At 40.0% G+C, this 21,116-nt stretch overlaps 1 protein-coding gene across 2 annotated transcripts; it reads right to left on the bottom strand.

Annotated features, from left to right (window-relative positions):
* Positions 1 to 233: 233 nt before the first annotated feature.
* On the bottom strand, positions 234 to 20,959 carry LOC129725774 (chymotrypsin-1-like). 2 transcript variants are annotated; one of them, XM_055681957.1, is made up of 4 exons: positions 20,397 to 20,959; positions 849 to 944; positions 486 to 783; positions 234 to 427 (listed from the first exon to the last, which is right to left on the bottom strand). In XM_055681957.1, exons 1-4 carry the CDS (start codon positions 20,633 to 20,635, stop codon positions 275 to 277), a joined length of 786 nt encoding a protein of 261 aa, XP_055537932.1. In that variant the 5' UTR covers positions 20,636 to 20,959; the 3' UTR covers positions 234 to 274. The 2 variants fall into 2 exon arrangements, with proteins under 2 accessions (XP_055537932.1, XP_055537931.1); XM_055681956.1 differs by lacking the exon at positions 20,397 to 20,959 and adding an exon at positions 1,594 to 2,146.
* Positions 20,960 to 21,116: the final 157 nt, after the last annotated feature.

The following is a 21,116-nucleotide window of genomic DNA, read 5'->3' as shown; positions in this document are numbered from 1 at the left end:
CAGAGAATAAGAATCCAACCGAATACAGGCTACAGCGATCACAACTAGGCAAAAATTACAATAAAAGTAAATAAAGACATAAATATTATTAACAATCAATCCGCTCCTTTTAGCAAATTCAAATTGGTAACAAACGAAAGAGGTGTAAAATTGCAATACAAATGTATCGATAAATTGAACAACTGAAACCGTCGTGAAAGTTGTACATTAGAGAAGCAAATTAAACACATCCGTAAAGGTGCAATTTGTTTATTTCGACCGAGGAGTTTGACATTCACTCGCTGTTGTTTGCGACATTTGTGCGAATCCAATCGTGATAGTAAGAAACTCTGGCATGAGCATCCGGATATCCACGACCGCAGGGAATACCCCAGTTAACAAGTCCGACCAATTTTCCTTCCCATGTTAGCGGGCCTCCAGAATCACCCTGCAAAAAATGTTCATTGGATAATGTGAAACTTTGAAGCTTAATTCTAAAAACTTACATTACATGCACCTTCGCCTCTCTTGGTAAACGTGCACAGATGGCCAATATCTACGTTAGGATCATCGCCGTGCAGGCTTCGACAGCGCTCGTGATCCACATTGAGCAGATTGATGGTCTGCAGCTTGTTGGGCGCCACTCCCCCGGCCGAAAGTCGTCCCCAGCCGGTCAGCGTGATGGTTGCATTATCAGGGACACACTTTTCCGAGTATTCGATTGGACTAATGAGGTTGCTATAAGTTAAACTCGTAGCTAACCGAACCAGGCCAATGTCGTTGTGGTATGCAGGCATATTGTATCTGGTGAAGAATTGCATAAAATTATTCTCCAGTCGGTACCTTAGCAGAGAACTGTGACTACTTACCGGCTATGGTGAACAAGAAAATCCACCTTAAAACTTTCACCACCTTCATTGAGGTCATTCGTTCCAACCAGCACCTTAAGGTCCCCGGGTTTGCGGCTAAAAAACAGGAAAACTTTCATTTATTACTTTTTGTTGATAAAGCAATCGCTGATTTGTGCAGATAAACTTTGAATCATGTATCAAATATAGCCAACATCGTTGAGAAATATATTAACTGCTCATCGACAACGACGAGAAGGTAAGTGCTCTGTTGAGACCTAAATTTTATATTTTTTAATATAATTATTAGATAAAATCCTCCTTCAAGACTTCTGTCGTTATACTGGATCTAACGTTCAACAGTGCAAATTCAAATTCCACTCGCACTCGTGAAAAATTTCATAGTCGAATTTTTATGTTTAAGCCAAAGTTAGACATTCATAATTTCTGATTTTGTGCCCTACAATCCATAGAGTATTTCCGTCCCAACAGGTCAACTAAAGTTTGTTTCCATGAGCGCAGATAAATGTGATGCTTTGAAAGTAAAGCAGTGACAAGCAACCTATTTGATGCTGTTAGAATTTACTTGAAATTGATGTCTTGAGAAAAAACAGGTACCTACACTGTGACCTATTTGAAAGTTTTGCATTGCAAACTTGTATCACAACAAAACTTCATGTAGAATCAAGCTCTTTCAACTCTTCATTAATAATCACAGAAATTAGGACTTATATTTCCAGATAACGTTCAGTTTTTTTCCACTCACCCGGAAATGCAATGGGCAGCAGTTATTATCCATTGCTCTGCAATGATTGCGCCTCCACAATTATGTCCAAACGTTGTTTGTAAGGAAACCTGGAATGGAGCAGCTCCCAGCTTAGCCTCCTCTCCGCCAACGATTTTGAACGATCCATTTTCCGCGTTGTTCAACCTTGTTCCATAAGCTTCGTTTTTCGGCCACAATAACAACGAACAAAGCATAATAATAGTTTCGAATTTTATTTGCATTTTAGTAACCAACAGTAATTCAGTTATCAATTTGGGGTCTCTATACTTATCCGCAGTTCAGAAACGAGTGCTTTCAACTCGTCGAAAAGTGTGTAACTTATAATCCGCGCAGAAGCTCCCGCTGGGTGCGCACGATAGCCTAATTATTGCGCCTGCACGTTTCAAGCACACTTTTGAGGAATTTCGTTTAACAATAGTAAAGTATAGTAATAAAGTCACTTCTGACGAACATCGTTCGACGTTCGTCAGTTTTACAACTTCTTAATAGAATAAAACTCGAAAGCCGTTGAACTACATGAGAGCTTACGACTGAAAGCGTTATCATCTATACATTTACGACAGTTTACTGTGCTGTGACTCTAATTTCACGAGAAGACTTCTTAAAATTTATTGATTCCGTTCACTAAGTTTTAAAGTCCGAGTAAATATCATTTAAAGAAAATTGGCCGGGTTCAGGATGATACCTGTCGCTTTTGAAATATGGAAAGCAAGACATCGGAACATCTGTTGTGCAGTATTTAAACGCAGATCAAGGTTTCTTGGCAGTGGCTGTTTACAGCCCAAAGAGATTTGGTCTTTGAATCCTGGGACAATGTCGGTGCAGGTACCTGATCACTCAACAATAGTGGTCATTGTATTTTGCAAGGGGACACGTATAGCAATTGACTGGGATATATTACAAAAGTTCACATCAATGGACAACGTTATTTGTTATTCCCCAACAAAAAAAAGTTTCAAACTGATCGTGAGAAACACGATACAATTTTATGGTTACACTCACCCGAGATGATTCAATCCAAAGATTTTCGTTGCATCGCTCAATCAGATAGGAAGCCGCCAATCAATAAATTACCGATTTCGAGAAATTTCAATTCGTGATTCAAAAACCGAAAGATAATAATTTAAAAAAAATATATTTTCGAGAGACGATACAAAACATCGCGTAGTATAGATCTAGTTGCAATAGGGTTCCGTAGATGATACGTCTCGCATTGTCCAAAGTTGCCACTGAGCCAAGGTAGACGAATTCGTCGATTACCTCGAGCTCATCGCTGTCGATAGTCATATTACTGCCTAAGCGGACTCTGTCGCGCTCGGTTCCGCCACTCTGTATGAACTTGATCACCGGCTACTCGTCGTATAACACCTTCTATCACAATATTGAACAGTAAGCATAAGATACCGTCACCTTTCCGAAGTCTTCTACAAGATTCGAATGAGTTGACAAATCCCATCGAAATTTTTACTTAGCACTGGTTTCCATTCATCGTAGCTTTGATCAGTCGGGTCAGCTTCCCATTCACACCCATGATCTTCCATAACTCTTTCCAGTTAATTGTATCGTATGCGGTTTTCGAATTGATGAATAAATGATGCGTAGGAACTCTGTATTCACGACGCTTTGGGAGGATCTGTCGCAATGTGAAGATCTGGTCCTTTGTTGACAGATCTACTACGAAGCACGGTTAATAACTTCCAGCGAATCCATTTGGTAGTAGTGACAAAAAATGAAAAATGAGTTGGAAAAACACTTCATAGGCGGCATTTAAGATAATGATCCAATGATAGTTCTCAGTTCCTAGCGCTTTTTTGTAGATAGAGCAGATAACCCCATTCTACCACTCCTTCAGTAGCTGTTCGCTATCCCAAATTTTGATAATTTGTACGGACCCGTCTTGGTAAAATCCGCTCCGATACTAATTTTGCCGGCCGATTTGTTGTTCTTCAGCTCCTTGATGGCATCTCTAATTTCACCTACCGTTAGGAGCGGCAAGTCTCTGTCTACCATTGTACCGACAATGTCATTTCCCGCGCCGTCTTAATCCTTTTTCTATGCGCCATTCAAGTGTGCATCGGAGTGCTGCTTGAAACTTTTGGTTAAGACAGTCCATCAGAATACTCAGATCCTCATCTTGGCATTTTGCGGCTCGCGGCACGAAGGCTGTGCCGAATGTTTTGAGTTGTTGGTCTATAACTTTCGCGTCTCATGAGAGTGACTAAGATTTTGTAGTTTCTCGAATTCCTCGATTCCTCCACTTCCTGACAGCGCTTCTTCTGAATGAATAGTTGGTTTTGCTGTCTCCTCTTCTGTTTATTTCGCAGCATTTTTATCGGCTTTAACCAGCTCGCTCTCGCTTCGAGTGAATACGCGAGTACCGTGACGGGCGCCTGTACCAAGTGTTCTTCAAGAGTTTTGGGCGCATCTTCACCATCACTCGAATAGTGATTCTGTCTATTTTGGTGACCTGCAGAAAAAAGTCGCATCGCATAACAATCATTCGAGAATCGTACCTGAAAAAATTGAAGCGAAGAAATATATGGTGGCATTCTTTGATGATTTCGTGTCAACATTGCTTATTTCGTGCAGTGCGATAAATGTACAGGGTGTTCAGTAAGTTCGAATACAACCAGAGGGGGTTCACTGCTGTCAAATTTCATATATGTGTGCGTTATCGCAGATCAACTTTGGTCCATGACGTTTGTTGGTCCATGATGTTTGTAACTATGAACAATAATGGGGAAAAAAATCACTACACAACACATTCATGAAGGTTTTCCGCAGTTTCTCGAGTTTTGATAAACAAACGTTCCAATCTATAATATTTCACATCGATCAATTTCATGACCAAAATGAACAAAAACCAAAACAAACGCCATGTTGCCGAATATGTTGGTTACACGATGTTTGACAGATAGATCCCCCCTGAATACAACCTTCCATCGTAGTAAAGTCGTTTGCGGCACGAAAGTCAGGAGTTTGTGTTTTCAGATGAGAAACTCTTTGTCATGCAACAGCCGCACAATGTTCAAAATGATCAGCTCTAGGCGTCGACGTTGGGCAGCATTCACCCGTCCCATATAAACATTCGTCGGTTCCAGAGCACCGCGCCGGTGATATTTCGGAGCCGTGTCCAGGTGTTTATCGAGATAAAACTTTAAAATCAGCGCCGCGTGCTATAAGACCGATGTAATGCATCGGCTTGAGAGCTACAAAAACTAAAAAATCGCTTCCAAGTGGTTTTTAAAACGGCCTTATTGCTATTCTTATAGGTGTTTCCTTCACCTTGGCAAGAGTGGACCACCTGGTTGTAAAACAAACATGTAGTGGTTATCAGGAAGTTCTGATGGTATTTCTCATAGGCTTCATAGGTCCCTATTACAGAAGACGAGGCGAGCAACTCGTCTCGCCCTGAGTCATTGTCGAGGCGAGCAAAATATTGTGTTACGCAAGTGAAGCTTGGCTGGTGACAGACGAGCTACTGGTCCAAAATCCAGCCGACTCGCCATCTGCAATACCAAAATTGGTCAGACGAGTAACACCGCTCGCCTCGTCTATACTGTAATAGTGGCCATAATTTTGTATCACCGGCAGTGGCGTAGTCAAGGGGAAGGGGTGGGAGGGTGTTAGGGTTTAACCCCCTCCGCTTCTCTCAAAGCATTTGATCCATTTTTTTTTTCAATATTAGGATTCTTCATTACTGTTTATTAGAATGCCAATGGATTCAAATTTTAACGCATATGATCGATAAAAAATCACAGTCGATATGAAATTATCGAAATCGAACTTTTTTTGTAACTAAATTTCTTAGCAATGAAGCATTCGAGAGATCAGGTGTAGTCTTGAAAAAAATTCAGACAAATCGACTTTCTTTCAGTTTTAAAACCTACTGACACCTGTCAGTACGTTTTAAAACTGAAAGAAAGTTTAAACTGAGCCTGTCCTGATGGCTCAAAAATAGGTCCAAAGACTGGTGCTGGAATTTTCGGGCCTGGAATTAATATTGCAGTGGCAATGAGACAGTGGGCAACAGTGTTTCAAGCAATCCTTGAATGTGCGAATGTTTGTCTGACTAAAAAATACAAACATGAAAATATTTGTATTTTCTCTGACATTTAAGCAGCGCTGAAAGCACTTTATGCTTATAAATGTACATCCAAGATTGTCTGGGAATGTATTCTCACATTGCGAAAGCTGTGTCAAACAAACTCAGTAAATTTGTATTGGGTTCCAGGACATTGTGGCATTGCACGCTGGGAAACAACGGACCCAAATTCCCACTAAATTAATGCCGCTGAGCTGGCAACCTGAAATGTGGCATTTTTAATGTAAAATTGGTCAATAAATCGATTGGTGACGGTTTCATCCTGTGCAGGGCACGGGAAAGGGTCTATATTCCCAAAAATACGCAAATATAAGGTGAAAAGGAGCAAAATAGACCATTTCTCGTGCCCTATAGAAATATACACTGAGAAAAAAGCACTTAAGAATTTCATAAGTTATAACTTATGAACATGCATAATTTTGATTTCATTAGACACTTATGCATTGCATATCAAGCTTATAAATTTCATAAGCATACATAAGGATTTTCATATGAACGTTATGTGCATCCCATACGCGTAACTTATGATTTTCATAAACGGCAAAATTGTGAAAATTCCATAGTCATATCTTATAAAATCTGCAAAATGGCAGACCAGAATTGTTGATTTGTGCACCGTCAGACAAGTCAGAAGTTTTTGGATAAAGCTATGCTGAAATTTGCACAGCTGGTGAAAATTGGAGCAAAAAACTGTAAGTACCTCTTTTCAAATCCTATAGGTATATGGTATACATAAAGTCATCTATGTTTATTCTAGCAACTATTAAATTTTGTGATCGTTAAAAAGGACAACGCTGACGACATTCGGCAAGAGGAATCAAAGGCGAACTTGTTTCCAGAATTTTAATCTCCATTGCGAGTAAAGAATAAGTAAGAACTAGTGTAAAAATGTTTTTTTTAACAAAACATGTTAACATACCCTAGTAATATGAATTTCATGGCATCAATTATAAGCTTTATAACAGTAAACTGATGATATTCATATTAATCTGTTTATGAAATTCATATTGAAAAGCTATGATTTTTTTTTCTTCATCTATAGTTTATTTGACACGGCACAAATACAATTCAATGTTTAACGGCGCCAATTATATCTGGTAGCTTACTTTCTAAAGTATCTTAATAACTAAAAGCAAATTTTTTATCCTCGCTGCCGACTACGAGCTGAAACTAAATCTAACTTAAAGCTAGAATATTTTGCATTAAAAGCACAGGTTTGCTGTTTGATGGTTTTCATTGCCATAGGTAAGCAGCATATTAAATTTGTTCCGCTGCTGGGCCAAGATATTACGGACTGGCATATTGGGTTGTTTCCATCGGGCCTTGAGAGTATCGTGCGGGTCTGATTGCTGTTTCCGGATCCGGGGTCTTAACGTGTTCTTGTCGTTTGGTTGGATGTAGGCGGAAGGGGATAGGACTAAACTGGGGCGTGGATGGATTTCAGAAAAACGTATATAAGGGACATGTAGGATAGGTCACGGCTCGCCGAGACATCACGAACAGGAACAGCCGGCTGCCTACCTTCGGCCTGCAGGGAAGCTATTAATCTAGACCTGGCGTCACGGTGTACAGGGCATGACCAAACAACGTGCTCTATGTCGTGACAACCTTCACCACAGGCACAGATACCACTCTCCTCGAGCCCAACACGACGGAGATGCGCGTCAAATCTATAGTGATTGGACATAAGCCGGGACATCACGCAAATGAAATCCCGACCTACATCCAACCCCTTGAACCACGGGTTCGTCGATACCTTGGGGATTATGGAATGTAACCACCTTCCCAGTTCCCTCTTGGTCTAAGAATTTTGCCAACTGATGATCGTATTCTGACGTACAAATGCGAAAAATTCATTAAAGACAATTGGTCTTTCATAAATATCACCGTTTGTTGCGCCCACCTTAGCCAAAGAGTCCGCTTTCTCATTGCCCGGTATCGAGCAGTGAGAAGAGACCCACGCTAAGGTAATCTGAGTAGATTTTTCGGATAAAGCACTCAGATGTTCCCGTATTTTCCCCAGGAAATACGGAGAGTGCTTAACATCTTTCATCGATCGGAGAGCCTCAATGGAACTGAGACTGTCCGTAAAGATGAAATAATGGTCCGTGGGCATTTTTTCGATAATCCCTAGGGTGTACTGAATTGCAGCTAATTCTGCGACTTAAACAGAAGCAGGATTATCGAGCTTATGGGAGACGGTTAAATTGTTATTGAAGATACCGAAGCCAGTGGACCCATCAAGAAGTGATCCGTCAGTGTAGTACATATTGTCGCAGTTGATGTTTCGATATTTATTGGAAAAAATTTTGGGGATCTGCTGCACGCGTAAATGATCCGGGATTCCACGAGTTTCTTCTATCATGGATGTATCGAAAAACACAGTAGAATCAGAAGTATTTGATAAGTCGACACGATTTGGAATATTCGAAGAAGGGTTAATATTTTGGGACATGTGATTGAAATACAATGTCATAAAACGGGTTTGAGAATTAAGTTCGATTAACCTTTCAAAATTTTCAATCACGGGACGGTTCAAGACCTCACATGATTAGAATACGAGAAGACAGGCTCCAGAAGCGGTTTTTCAATGGTAGTACTCCAGCTAAGATCTCCAAACTCATCGTATGGGTCGACTGCATGCAACCCAAGGCGATACGCAAACAACGATATTGTATTCGCTCCAGTTTGATCAAATGTGTGTTTGCTGCGGAGCGGAAGCAGAAACACCCGTACTCAATAACAGACAGTATCGTTGTTTGGTAAAGCCTTATAAGGTCTCCTGGGTGGGCTCCTCACCATTGTCCGGTTATTGTACGAAGAAAATTCACTCTTTGTTGACATTTTTTCATCAGATACCTCACGTGACAACCCAAGGTGCTTTTAGAGTCGAACCAGACACCAAGATATTTGTGTACCAAAACCTGAGAAATCGTTTTACCCATTAATTGTTGTCCAAGGTATCTTGCAATCGTCCTTGCAAATCGGCAGCTTTGGCTCCTGTAACAGAGATTACACTGTCGTCTGCAAGTTGTCTTATCGTGCATGAATTTGCCAGACCTTCGTCGATGTCATTTACATAAAAGTTGTAAAGAAGGGGGCTTAAACATGAGCCCTGGGGAAGACCCATGTAGCTAATGCGAAAAGTTGCCAAATCGCCGTGCGTAAAATGCATGTGCTTTTCGGACAACAAATTGTGCAAAAAATTGTTCAAAATTGGAGAAAATCCTTGTCGGTGAAGTTTACCCGAAAGAATGTCAATAGAAACGGAATCAAAAGCCCCCTTAATGTCCAAGAACGCAGACGCCATTTGTTCTTTGCGAGCATACGCCAGCTGAATATCTGTTGAAAACAACGCAAGACAATCATTCGTCCCTTTGGCACGGCGGAAGCCAAATTGAGTATCTGATAGTAGACCATTTGATTCGACCCAATGGTCTAAACGACGGAGTATCATTTTTTCCATCAATTTCCGGATACAGGATAGCATTGCAATCGGCCTATAAGAGTTGTGATCAGAAACTGGTTTCCCTGGTTTTTGGATGGCGATCACCTTCACTTGCCTCCAATCCTGCGGTACAATGTTTTGCTCCAGGAACTTATTAAACAAGTTCAACAAGCGCCTCTTGGCATTGCCGGGTAGATTCTTCAACAAGTTGAATTTGATTCTATCTAACCCAGGCGCGTTATTGTTACAGGACAGGAGGGCAACTGAAAATTCTGCCATCGTAAAAGGTGATTCTATCGCGTCGTGGCCCGGAGACGCATCGCGAACAATGTTTTGCTCAGGAACAGAGTCCGGACATACTTTCCTGGCAAAATCAAATATCCACCGACTTGAAGACTCCTCGCTTTCGTTGACCGTTACGCGATTCCGCGCTCTTCGGGCTGTGTTCCAAAGAGTGCTCATCGATGTCTCCCTCGACGTCTCGTTCACGAACCGACGCCAATATCCGCGTTTCTTTGCTTTAGCCAAACTTTTAAGCTTGGTATTAAGCTCCGAATACCGTAAATAGTCGCCAGGTATACCTCCCTTCTGGTAGGCCTTAAACGCGTCGGATCTTTGCGTGTAGACATCGGAGCACTCTTGGTCCCACCACGGAGTGGGAGGCCGTTCTTTGATCGTTACGCCGGGATATTTCTTCGTTTGGGCTTGCAACGCGGCGTCGAGAATCAAGCCCGCGAGGAGATTGTATTCTTCAAGTGGTGGATGATGTTGAATCGACTCGACCGCTTTTGAAATCATTTCCTCGTATAACTTCCAATCGACATTCCGTGTGAGGTCATACGGAATGTCAATTGGTCGCATGCGAGTCGACCCGTTATTAATTGAAATAAGAATAGGCAAATGGTCGCTACCGTGAGGATCAAGGATTACCTTCCATGTGCAATCCAACCGTAGCGAAGTCGAACATAAGGATAGATCCAAAGCGCTTGGGCGCGCTGGAGGTTTCGAGATACGTGTCATTTCACCGTTGTTTAAAATAGTCATGTCGAAGTCATCGTAAAGGTTATAGATTAAAGAGGAGCGGTTATCATTGTATGGGGAACCCCAAGCCACGCCATGAGAGTTGAAGTCTCCCAAAATCAAACGTGGCGAGGGAAGAAGTTCTATTAAATCAAAGAGCAGCCGTTGCCCAACCTGTGCTCTGGGAGGAATATACATTGAGGCAATACAAAGCTCTTTACCTTGTATTGTCATTTGACATGCGACAACTTCGATGCCTGGAATCGAGGGGAGGTTAATACGATAGAAAGAATAGCACTTTTTAATCCCTAAAAGTACTCCTCCATATGGGGTGTCTCGATCAAGGCGAATAATATTAAAATCATGGAAGTTGAGATCAATATTTGAAGTAAGCCAAGTTTCACAAAGGGAAAATGCATCGCATTTGTTTTTATTTATCAAAACTTTAAACGAATCAATTTTTGGTAAAATACTTCTACAATTCCACTGTAAGACAGAGATAGAATCCTTCATATACGCAGTCGAAGGATCGAAGGAAACAATCGCTGCAAGGAGGGGCCATTGGGCAGTCAACTGCTTCAAAAATGATCTAACTGTTGGGAGGAATGCTGTAAGAAAAATTTTAATTGGATCGGGTATATTGAAATTTTCAAAAATCCAGTCCACAATGTCAGAAAATTTCACTAATCCAGAGTTTGTTTCATCAACTGGATGTGCAAAAGGAACAACTGGGGTTTTAGATGTTCCTGGCAGTGCTGGGAACTCCTTCTGAGACTTTAAATTTGCAAGCCCAGGAGGAGTTTGCTTCGGTTTTTCCGCAGCACTGTTTGGTTTGTTCGTACTTTTCATTACACTTTGGGAAATCTTAGGACCTTTACGGGGAAGTTTAGGAGAAGAAACATTTTTCCTCTTCCTAGACTCCCCAGGATTGGCATAAGATGTTCCCGCTGATGAATCGTCAGAATCGGTTTCATCAGAGGGCAACAGATCAAAGGGGTTCGATGTTATGGTAGAAGTGGTCACGGTCTTCTTCAGCATCTCAGCGTAAGAACGCTTTGAACGCTCCTTAAGTGACCGCTTGATTTTATCTCTGCGCTGCATGTACACCGGGCATGTGGAGAGCTCATGCTGGTTTTCCCCACAGTGAATACATTTTTCAGCATTAACACTGCAAGAATCTTCCGCATGAGTCTCCTCACACTTGCTACAGTATTATTGCAGCAGTAGGCGGCTGTGTGGCCTAACTGCTTGCAATTGGTGCAATTCATAACACGGGGTACATACAATCGCACAGGCAGACGAACCCGGTCGATCGAGACGTGGCTAGGGAGTGCAGATCCGGCAAACGTAACGCGAAACGAGTCTGACGGAGTGTAAACTTTTTTACCGCCGACGAGAGACATGGACCGCAATTGCTTACAATCCAAAATCTTCGCCTGTGTTTCGGTATTTTTGAAGCAACCGGTTGCGCTTTTTAGGATACACTCGACAGACAGACTCGAATCGGTTATGACACCGTCGATCTCCACGTCTCGTGCGGGTATGTAAACGCGATACTCGCGTGTGAAGAGCTCAGAGCAAGCGATAGCATTGGCCTGTGCCAGAGCACTGACCACGACACGGAGCTTGTTAGGTCGGACCTTGGAAATTTCGGTCACGGCCTTGTACCCCTTCGTCAGGTCTTTTGAAATTTGCAGTATGTTTAATCGCTTTGAATTCACTCCTGCCTTTGGACGAAAATAAACAGTATAGCTGCCCTGTTGAGATCCGTCCGGGTAAAGCCTGGGGCGAGGGGGGACTGGAGAATGAACAGGGGAGGGGGTAACAGAAGGGTCAGGGTCAGGGGGGCTCGGGGATGGTGGCACGGGAGACGAGGGATCTATATCCATCGCGCTAAATGTAGCGCACTAGCGAACTAGCGCCGACAATAACACGTACCTCTTTACTTCTTCCTTCCAGCAGTGGTTGTCCGATCGTTCGAAGCTGCACCCAAAGCAGCCAGCAGCACCAGTACAGCAGCACCAATACAGCCACCAGCAGTGAGCCGGGTGTGAGATCACTCAGCACAGCGACACGGACTCGACTGTCAACTGATGGCCTTGAATAATACACTCTTTTGTTTGGCTATTCGTACACACGGACCGGATTGTAATAGAACGACCACTTTGCACGTCCGTTTCTGTCGAGTGTTCGACGCGGAATGAAGCTATGATTTTGATATGTCTGTTCTTTTAACATGCATACCTACGACCAATAAATTTTATAAGTATGACTTATGAAAATCGTTAGCAGTCGAGAACAAAATTTTCCCTCCAATTCATAAGCCAAACTTATGACTTTTATAAGGAATCCTTGTGGCGCAAAATCATAATCATCATTTCATAATCATAATCATCATCAAAATCATCATTTCTCTGCGTGTAGACCTTCTCCCGTGTCCTGCATAGTATGAAAATATCACCAATCGATTTTTTGACCAATTTTACATAAGAAATGCTATATTTCAGGTTGCCAGCTCAGCGGCTTCAAATTAGTGGGAATTTGGATTCATTTTTTCCCAGTGTGCATTGGGGGGAATGAAAGGGCAGACGAACTTCAAAACAAGGATCTAACTCACAGTGCATCGGCCCAGAACCTCTCTGTGGTATATCAAACTGTGCAGTGAAAATTAAGCTTAAACGCTGGGAGGAACAAAAGGTGATAACCAATTGGTTGGATGTCAATAAGTGTTCCCAATCTAAAAGATTTATAACACCAAATGAAAATCATTCAAAAAAGCTCCTCGAGCTCAACAAAAAAGTTCTTTGTACATACGTCGGCCTAGTAACGGGGCACTGCCCGAGTAGATATCATTTAAAGAACATTTACCGGGTTCAGGATGATATCTGTCGTTTTTGTAATATGGAAAGCGAGACATCGGAAAATCTGTGCAGTTTTGGTGCATTATTTAAACGCAGATCAAGGTTTCTTGGCAGTGGCTGTTTAGGCGTCAAACACAAATTACGTAACGCAAAAATCCAGATTTTAGACTCCCTCCCCCCTGCAACGATAAGTAACGTTCAATATGACTCCCCCCTAAAATTTTCGATTTTGAAAGAAAATCACAGTTACGTAACTGTTTCAACTACCACCTTCCGCGTTTGTAACAAGTAACGTAAACCAACCCCCCCCCCCCTTCATTCATGCGTTACGTAATATGTTACGACGCCTTACAGCCCGAAGAGATCTGGTCTTTAAATCCTGGGAAGGTGATTGGCTTCATAAACGATATTTTACCTGACTGGGAGCGTGTCGGTGCAGGTACCTGATCATTAAGGTGTCCCAAAAAAATCGTTGTTTAAAAAGTCAAGGTGCTCAGCCTACAAAAATGGTGCTTATTACGGGAGTCACTTCACGGTGAAATATATTTCACTCTCACGCTCACTTCACTTTTTAGACCGTTTCTCGATTTCACCTCAAGTGAGGTGACAAAAAAAACCTCCGTGGAGTGAGATTGACAGTGAAGTGAAATTGAAAATAGGACAAGTGAAATGAAATTGTCTCCCAGCTCAAAAATCTCTAAGTCCCAGAAAGTCGTTTTTTCCGTTTTTTAGATAATACCAGATCTTGACATGTTCTGATTTTCTAAAACATTCGGCATAAAAAAAATGTTTTTTTCGGTATCGAAAATTTCCTGAACTAGTTTGCATTTTTTTCATCGGGCAAAAAAATGAAAATTTGACCGCTTCAAGGCACGGAGCAAATTCTGATTCGTTTCGTTAGTGAAGAATAAATCCAATATTTACCATTAGATCACAAATCAATCATCTTTAGGGTGCTTATTACGGGAGTCACTTCACGGTGAAATATATTTCACTCTCACGCTCACTTCACTTTTTTAGAACTATTCCCGATTCCACCTCAAGTGAGGTGACAAAAATCACCTCCGTGGAGTGAGACTGACAGTGAAGTGAAATTGAGAATAGGACAAGTGAAATGAGATTGTTTCCCAGCTCAAAAATCTCTAAGTCCCAGAAAGTCGTTTTTTTTGTGTTTTTAGATAACACCAGATCTTGACGTGTTCTGCATTTCTAAGACATTCGGCATCAAAAAAAATGTTTTTTTCGGTATCGAAAATTTCCTGAACTAATTTGCATTTTTTTCATCAGGCAAAAAAATGAAAATTTTACCGCTTTAAGGCACGGATCAAATTCTGATTCGTTTCGTTACTGAAGAATAAATCGTACATTTACCATTAGATCACAAATCAATCAACTTTAAAACTTATGGCATCTTCGTGGAATCATTTCACCGTTCAAAATGGTCGTGAAATGATTCCACGCGAAACGTCGCTTTTTCTGTTCTCACTTCACTGATATGACACTCATAATGGGGCTTATCACGGGAGTCACTTCACGGTGAAGTGACAACCGTACTAGGCACGGTGAAAGTGATTCCCATTTGATTTGCACGCGTATTTTTTCACCGTGAGATTTTTTCACTTCGTTCTCACCGTGAAGTGCCTCCCGTAATAAGCCCCAATAACCCAGATTCCGCAGCAGATGTCACTTTGCGACGTTTTTCTCACTCACGTGAGTCCCGTAATAGGATTTTGTTCACTTCACTCTAATTTCACCGTGAAGTGACTCCCGTAATAAGGGGCCGTTCAATAATTACGTAAACAAATAGGGGGGAAGGGCGGGTGCAATTTTCTTACGCTATCTTACAAAGGCAAATCTAGGTTCAACGTACAATATAGTATATATTTTATAAGAAGTGAGGACGGAAGCTTCGGAAGACAAGGAGCTAAGTAAGCATTGCAGTTTCTTCTAAAATCTGGTTCAAATTTTCAAGAAAAAGCTTAAGGGTAATTTATTTACACCAGTTAAGACGCATTACGAAGAGTGTAAAGATTATGAAAAGTTGTCCATGATTGTTGATTTCCTGTGAGAAATAAATAGCGATACAAAAAAAAGGATAGAAAAGAAGAAAGAGCAGTGAGAGAGAAAAATTATCCAGAAAGTAAAATATCCCATATCTGAAATATACTTAGGTCAAAACTCTACAGTTCAAGCAACCAATAAAAGATCGCACTCAATATGATTTTCAAAGAGCTCTGGGGCTTTTATTTAAGCATGCGAGCACATCAAAATCGAAATAAGCGTTCTAAAAAAGAGTGTTATTGTTATTTTTTCTTTTTTGGGTCGATTCTGATATACTACACTTATAAACAACATATTTACACATACATACGGACAGGCACACATTCACAAACATACATAAATTGTTCAATTCGTCGATCTGAGTTAATTGGTATACAACACGTGGCTCTCCGTGCCATTAATTTTGCCTTAAAAGTGAAATGTCTCATATGAAAAATACTCTTTGATCAATATTTTAAAATCTAAGCCACCAATCAAAAATCCACTCGGTAGCATTCTGGGGGAGCACAGTAGCTTCCGTTTGCGTATAAGATCATTAAAATCGGATATTGCGTTCTATAAGAAAGGTACGTTAGTATTTTGCGGCACATACAGACAACATACACACACACACACACACACACACATACACACGAACAGACATTGCTCAGTTCGTCGAGCTTAGTCGAATGGTATATACGGTTCGGCCCTCCGGGACTTGAATCTATTTTGCGTTTTTCGACCGATTTTATAACCTTTGTTCAGTATAACAAAGGAAAAACAAAGGTAAAAGGGTACTGTTGTCTCCGCGGTAAACTACGGATTTTTATACTCTTATCTCTCCGCTAATTAACTCTGTTGCTCTTCTTCATCGAACCTCGTTAGTTACTCCTGCCAAGTATCGGCAATTATTACTCAATTAAGCTCAAACAGGAAAAAATGAAAGATTATAGCTATTCAACCATTCCTATGAATTTTGATGCCCCTAGCCATTACCAAAACGCGTCAACTTACGTTTGAGTGTTGTTTAGAAATTGATCACCGGGTTCGTCACTTTAACGTTATGTTTACGAGGAAACTCATTTAGATCTGTGAAAAAACCGTAATGGCTAGGGTAGGGACACCAGAATTCACAGGAATGGTTGAATAGCTATAATCTTTCATTTTTTCCGGTTTAGGCTTTTGGAGTGCACTTGTGTTGTGTTAACCAGTGTTATAATCAGGTATATTTCATTCCCCTGTGTGTCTCTCTAAAACCGAACGGTTTGATTCTACTAGGATTTGAGTTCGTGACCATTCGCTCATTACAGCGGACTCTGTAACTTTGTAGCTACAAGCTCCTCTTAATATTCGAACACATTACAGAAACGCTGGAAATGGTTTTCCAAAGGAATTTCCTACCTCATGTTCTTATGCTCTACAAATGAGCAGAATAAATTCTATTTCCTCAAAAGCCAAGAGCTTGATTTCCTAAATTCACCAAGATGACCAATGTGGTCTTATACTGGATTGATCAAGTCAAATACCTAATTTATTATATAAATCATACTCTGAAAATGATTTTGAAACTTCCACATAGGCTTATTGTATAGAAATATTTTAAGTAATGTCAAACAACATTGTCAATAAACTCTTAAAAACGACCGTTGCAATTTCTTCAACTTAACGAATGAGTTTTCTTAGTTTCTTTAGAATTTCATTTCACTTAGTGACGAATGTAATTAATATAGTATAATATTTTTCAAGTTACAACATATTAATAAAAGTTAAAAAATCTTCTGACTTTTTGAAAAAATAAAAATAATAGAAGTCTTCTAATGAATATAATTATTACGCTTCCTGGCAGAAAACAAAAAAGAAAAGCTACAATGCAAAAGTGTACTTCTAGCTACACAGCAAACACGAATTCGACATTATATGTGCTAGAACCTGCTGTTAAACAAAGCATATTTAAGCAGCTCTAGGTCATCATCTCATTGTACTAATTTCATGAAGTTTCAAAAACAACACAAATGTATAGTAGGGTGTCCCAAAAAAAAATTAATGTTGAAAAAGTCAAGGTGTTCAGCCCTAAATTGAAAGATAATGTTATTTATAGCATTTTTGTAGAACATTTCGACTTTCTAAAAAATCGTTTTCAGGTTGCCCAAACGTGATTTATGAAAAAATGATTTTTTCAAGCTACAAAACCACTCTTTTGCACTGTTTTCAAATCTGTTCGATTCCTACATTTTTTAATATATTTTTCTATTTTTGTGGGGTTGTTTTTGAATGATTTGCATGGTTCAGTTCAGCATCGCATTAAATTATTTGACTCACAGACCCCATTAAACTTCACAAAAAAGTGAATTTTTCTCATAATTTTCAGATAAACACATATAAAAAAATCACATGAGGGTTGTGTGCAAAGCCACGACCGCAATGTTGAAGTAGAATACTTTTAGAGAAGAAAGATAACCCGGCTGCTTGCGTGTCAGTCATTTTGAAATCGGATTTGTTTCATATATACCGCTTGTTAAGCACAGTATCAACAAATCGTAATAAACATCACACTGCTGTGCATTTGCAGCTGCATCAAACCTCAGTTGCAGTTTATTTATAACCATTCATTATGCTCTTCCAAATACATTTAGTAGCTTTGAAAAAGGCCGATTGCTGCAATTACAATTTCCATTCAATTATTGCATAAAGGCTTCATTGTCAGATAGCGTGCAATATTCGCTTTGACATAATAAATTTTTCGAACGTTGTGGAATGATATAACTGGAAAAAAAGGTGTGACCTAATTATTTCCAGTTATACCATTCTACAACGTTCGAAAATTTTTATTACGTATGTCGTAATACTAATGTACGAAAAATTCGGGCCCCGCCTTTATTTACACTTCCTACAGATTTTCTCAGTTTTGTAACACGGATGTACAAAAATGATTTCTTGTGGACATTTTGTCGAGCCGCACCGATAGGGCTTTCATTAAGGTATCAAAATAACATGTATTGTGTCGTGTTGCGCGGCTTGGTGTCGTGTCGCATGGAAATAAATTGTTGCGTGTTCGATATTGCCGATGGTAGACATGAGTACGAAGGTTGAAATTCTGCTGTGATGTCAAACTATAACAGTCTTCTTCAAGACGTTACATTCTTGTAAATGAAGTGTTGTGAATTTTTTAAAACAGACTCAGCATCGTGAGCAGAACGTGCCGAACTTTTCTGTTTGAAATCGGATTTGTTTCGTATATACCGCATGTTAAGCACAGTATCAAAAAACTGTAATAAACATCACACTGCTGTGCATTTACAGCAGCATCAAACCTCAGTTGCAGTTTATTGAAAACCATTCACTGTGCTCTTCCAAAAACATTTAGTAGCCTTGAAAAAAGCCGATTGCTACAATTGCAATTTTTTTTTTCAATTATTGCATAAATGCTTCATGGTCAGATATACCCGCTGCAACTGCTACGCTATCCGTAGCCATACCACAGTTGTGGCCGCTATACGCTGCCATTGGTAACGCTGCCCCTGCATCAGCTGGCCCAGCTGCTATCGATGCTGAGATCCGCTGCAACTAGTGCGCAATCCTTTGCTATACCACAGGTGTGGCCGCTATCCGCTATCGCTGATATCCACTGCACTGCTACTGCTGCTGCTAAGGGATGACTGCTGTTGTCGCTGTCTAGAATTATGAGCGGCTTCGGCTGGAACAGGCTCTTATATAGGCCAAATAGCATATTTTAAATTGCTAGGTGTATGGTTCTGTCGACCGTGCTTGGGAAGCAATCATATAACGACCAATCAGAAGTCGAATTTTTCGTTTTGACAAGGCTTGATTATTTTCAATAGTACAATAGTTTGAATAATAAAATCACAATTATTTTCATTAGGGAAGAATCTTAAAAGATTTTCCAAACCATTGCTGCAAGAACCAAGGAAATCCATCGAATATTCACCGATTTATTAGCATTTGAAATTGGACATATTTTTCACTTTTTTCGGTTTTAGATTTTCATTTCACATCCCTATGTAGCCGAACTTCCTGAGAGAAGTATTCTACTTCAAAAGATTTGATCAAAAATGGAAATTTTTAATGCTAAGCGGGATTCAAGATGAAAAATTACATGAAAAAAGATCTTTGGTATCTTATCGAGAGGCTGAGATATTGGCGTTTTTACATGTGATGGGAAACTATGCATTTTGTCAAAATGCCACTAAAGCTCAGTATCTCCATTGCACAGTGTTTTCTTTTGCCGTTTGTGCGTATGAATTCCTAAATAGTGATTCAAATGTTGATTATAGCCATAAGATATTTTCGGAGAAGTTAAAGGATATTCAAAAATGCATCTTTGAATGTAGAAAGATGGTTGATCAATCCACCAATGAGTGAGATAAAAAAAATTCTTTTTAATCAGGATAAGATAGATGCAAGGTGTCTTCGACAAAGTTTTAGGTTATCTTAAAACAAGAAAGAAGACATTATGTTTCTATCTCTTACATATATCCCGCTTAGCAATGAAAATTTCAATTCTTGATCAAAATTTTTTTTATTTGTGTTTTGAAGGGTTTTATCTGAAAATTATTAGAAAAATTATTTTTTCTGTGTTGTTTAATCGGCTCTGGGAGTCAATAAACTAAATGCAATGCTAAACTGAACCATGCAAAATATTAAAAAACAACCCCACAAAAATAAAAAAATATATGGAAAAACGTAGGAATCGAACAGAATTGAAAAAAAGCGCCAATGAGTGGGTTTTTAGCTTAAAAAGGTCATTTTTTCATAAATCACGTTTAAGTAACCTGAAAACATTTTTTTAGAACGTCGAAATGTTCTACAAAAATGCTATAAATAACATAAATCTTTCAATTTAGGGCTGAGCACCTTGACTTTTTCAACATCGTTTTATTTTTTGGACAATGTATAGTTACCGGTATACGTTGATGTATAGTTACCGGTATACGTTGATCACACTTTTTAGGACAAAGTCGCAACATGTGAACGTAATCAGAATCTACGGGACGCTTCATGTAACCGTAAAAAGGCACTAAGCTTTGCCTTCGAGACATGAAAAGCAAATATTAGTTGGCCTGTCTGTGCTGCTGGGATGGGGATGAACAAGCAGAAAGATCGGGGTATATGGGGCATGTCTTGGCGATTCTCCGACTACACAGGAGGAGTAAAACGATTGCAGAATGCTTCAACTTTAATGGTTTCGGAAGCTACACAACAATTCAACAGTTGCTTGGTGATCTTTTAAATGTAATACATCACGATGTAAATCTCCCCTGTAGTGTCCTTTTACTCAGATCGTACTTACTTGACAATACAGTGTGCAGCAGTTAGCACCCAACGATCATCGATGATAGCGCCTCCACAATTATGCCCATACAATGTTTGCAATGAAACCTGGAATGGTGCTGCTCCTTGCTTAGCATCTTCTCCGCCCACGATTCGGGTCGTGGATTCATCTTCCCCGCTATTCAACGCCGCTCCAAAAATCTCACTTATCATACACAAAATGACCGAAAAAAATATAACCACCGTTATGTGAACCATTTTATTTATTTATTACTAAACAGTTATCAATAAGGTCTCTATCTAGTTCAAGTTGACGAACGAGTGTGCAATACGGGGCGCATCGCGTGGAACTTATAATCTTCGCAAGTGCTCCTGCTGGGCACACGCGATAGCCTAATTATTGCGCCTTCACTTTTCAAGTGCGCCTTCGAGGGAATTTAGCGGAACATTTGCTACCGATAAAGTCACTTCAGACGAAAGTACTCCAACGTTTGTTGGCAAATAGATCATTTTTACAGTTTTCTCATGGCAAGAAACGTCCTTAACGTCACTGAATCACACTGAAGCTCAACTGGATGCCACACTCCAGAACTAATACTATTACTAGCTTACAAGCATGACTTTTGCAAAATATGTAGTTTGTTTACATTACTAGATTGTGTAGTAAATAAGTCAATTGATGGCTGTGAACTGATAACCTAAATGTAAATAGATCTACCGTCGGAAATATGGAGTAAGC

This window comes from Wyeomyia smithii, chromosome 2 (genome assembly GCF_029784165.1).
Source record: "Wyeomyia smithii strain HCP4-BCI-WySm-NY-G18 chromosome 2, ASM2978416v1, whole genome shotgun sequence".
Taxonomy (NCBI): Eukaryota; Metazoa; Arthropoda; class Insecta; order Diptera; family Culicidae; genus Wyeomyia; species Wyeomyia smithii.
This window is presented reverse-complemented; position numbering and strand designations above follow the sequence as displayed.

What these genes read in the sequence shown, in the direction of transcription:
- LOC129725774 (XM_055681956.1), bottom strand. Translation starts at nt 1,835, where the DNA reads ATGCAAATAAAATTCGAAACTATTATTATGCTTTGTTCGTTGTTATTG. An exon ending in GCTGCCCATTGCATTTCCGG is followed by an intron (nt 945 to 1,593) that starts GTGAGTGGAAAA and finishes CCTGTTTTTTAG; the next exon opens with CCGCAAACCCGGGGACCTTA. An exon ending in GAGGCGAAGGTGCATGTAAT is followed by an intron (nt 428 to 485) that starts GTAAGTTTTTAG and finishes CATTTTTTGCAG; the next exon opens with GGTGATTCTGGAGGCCCGCT.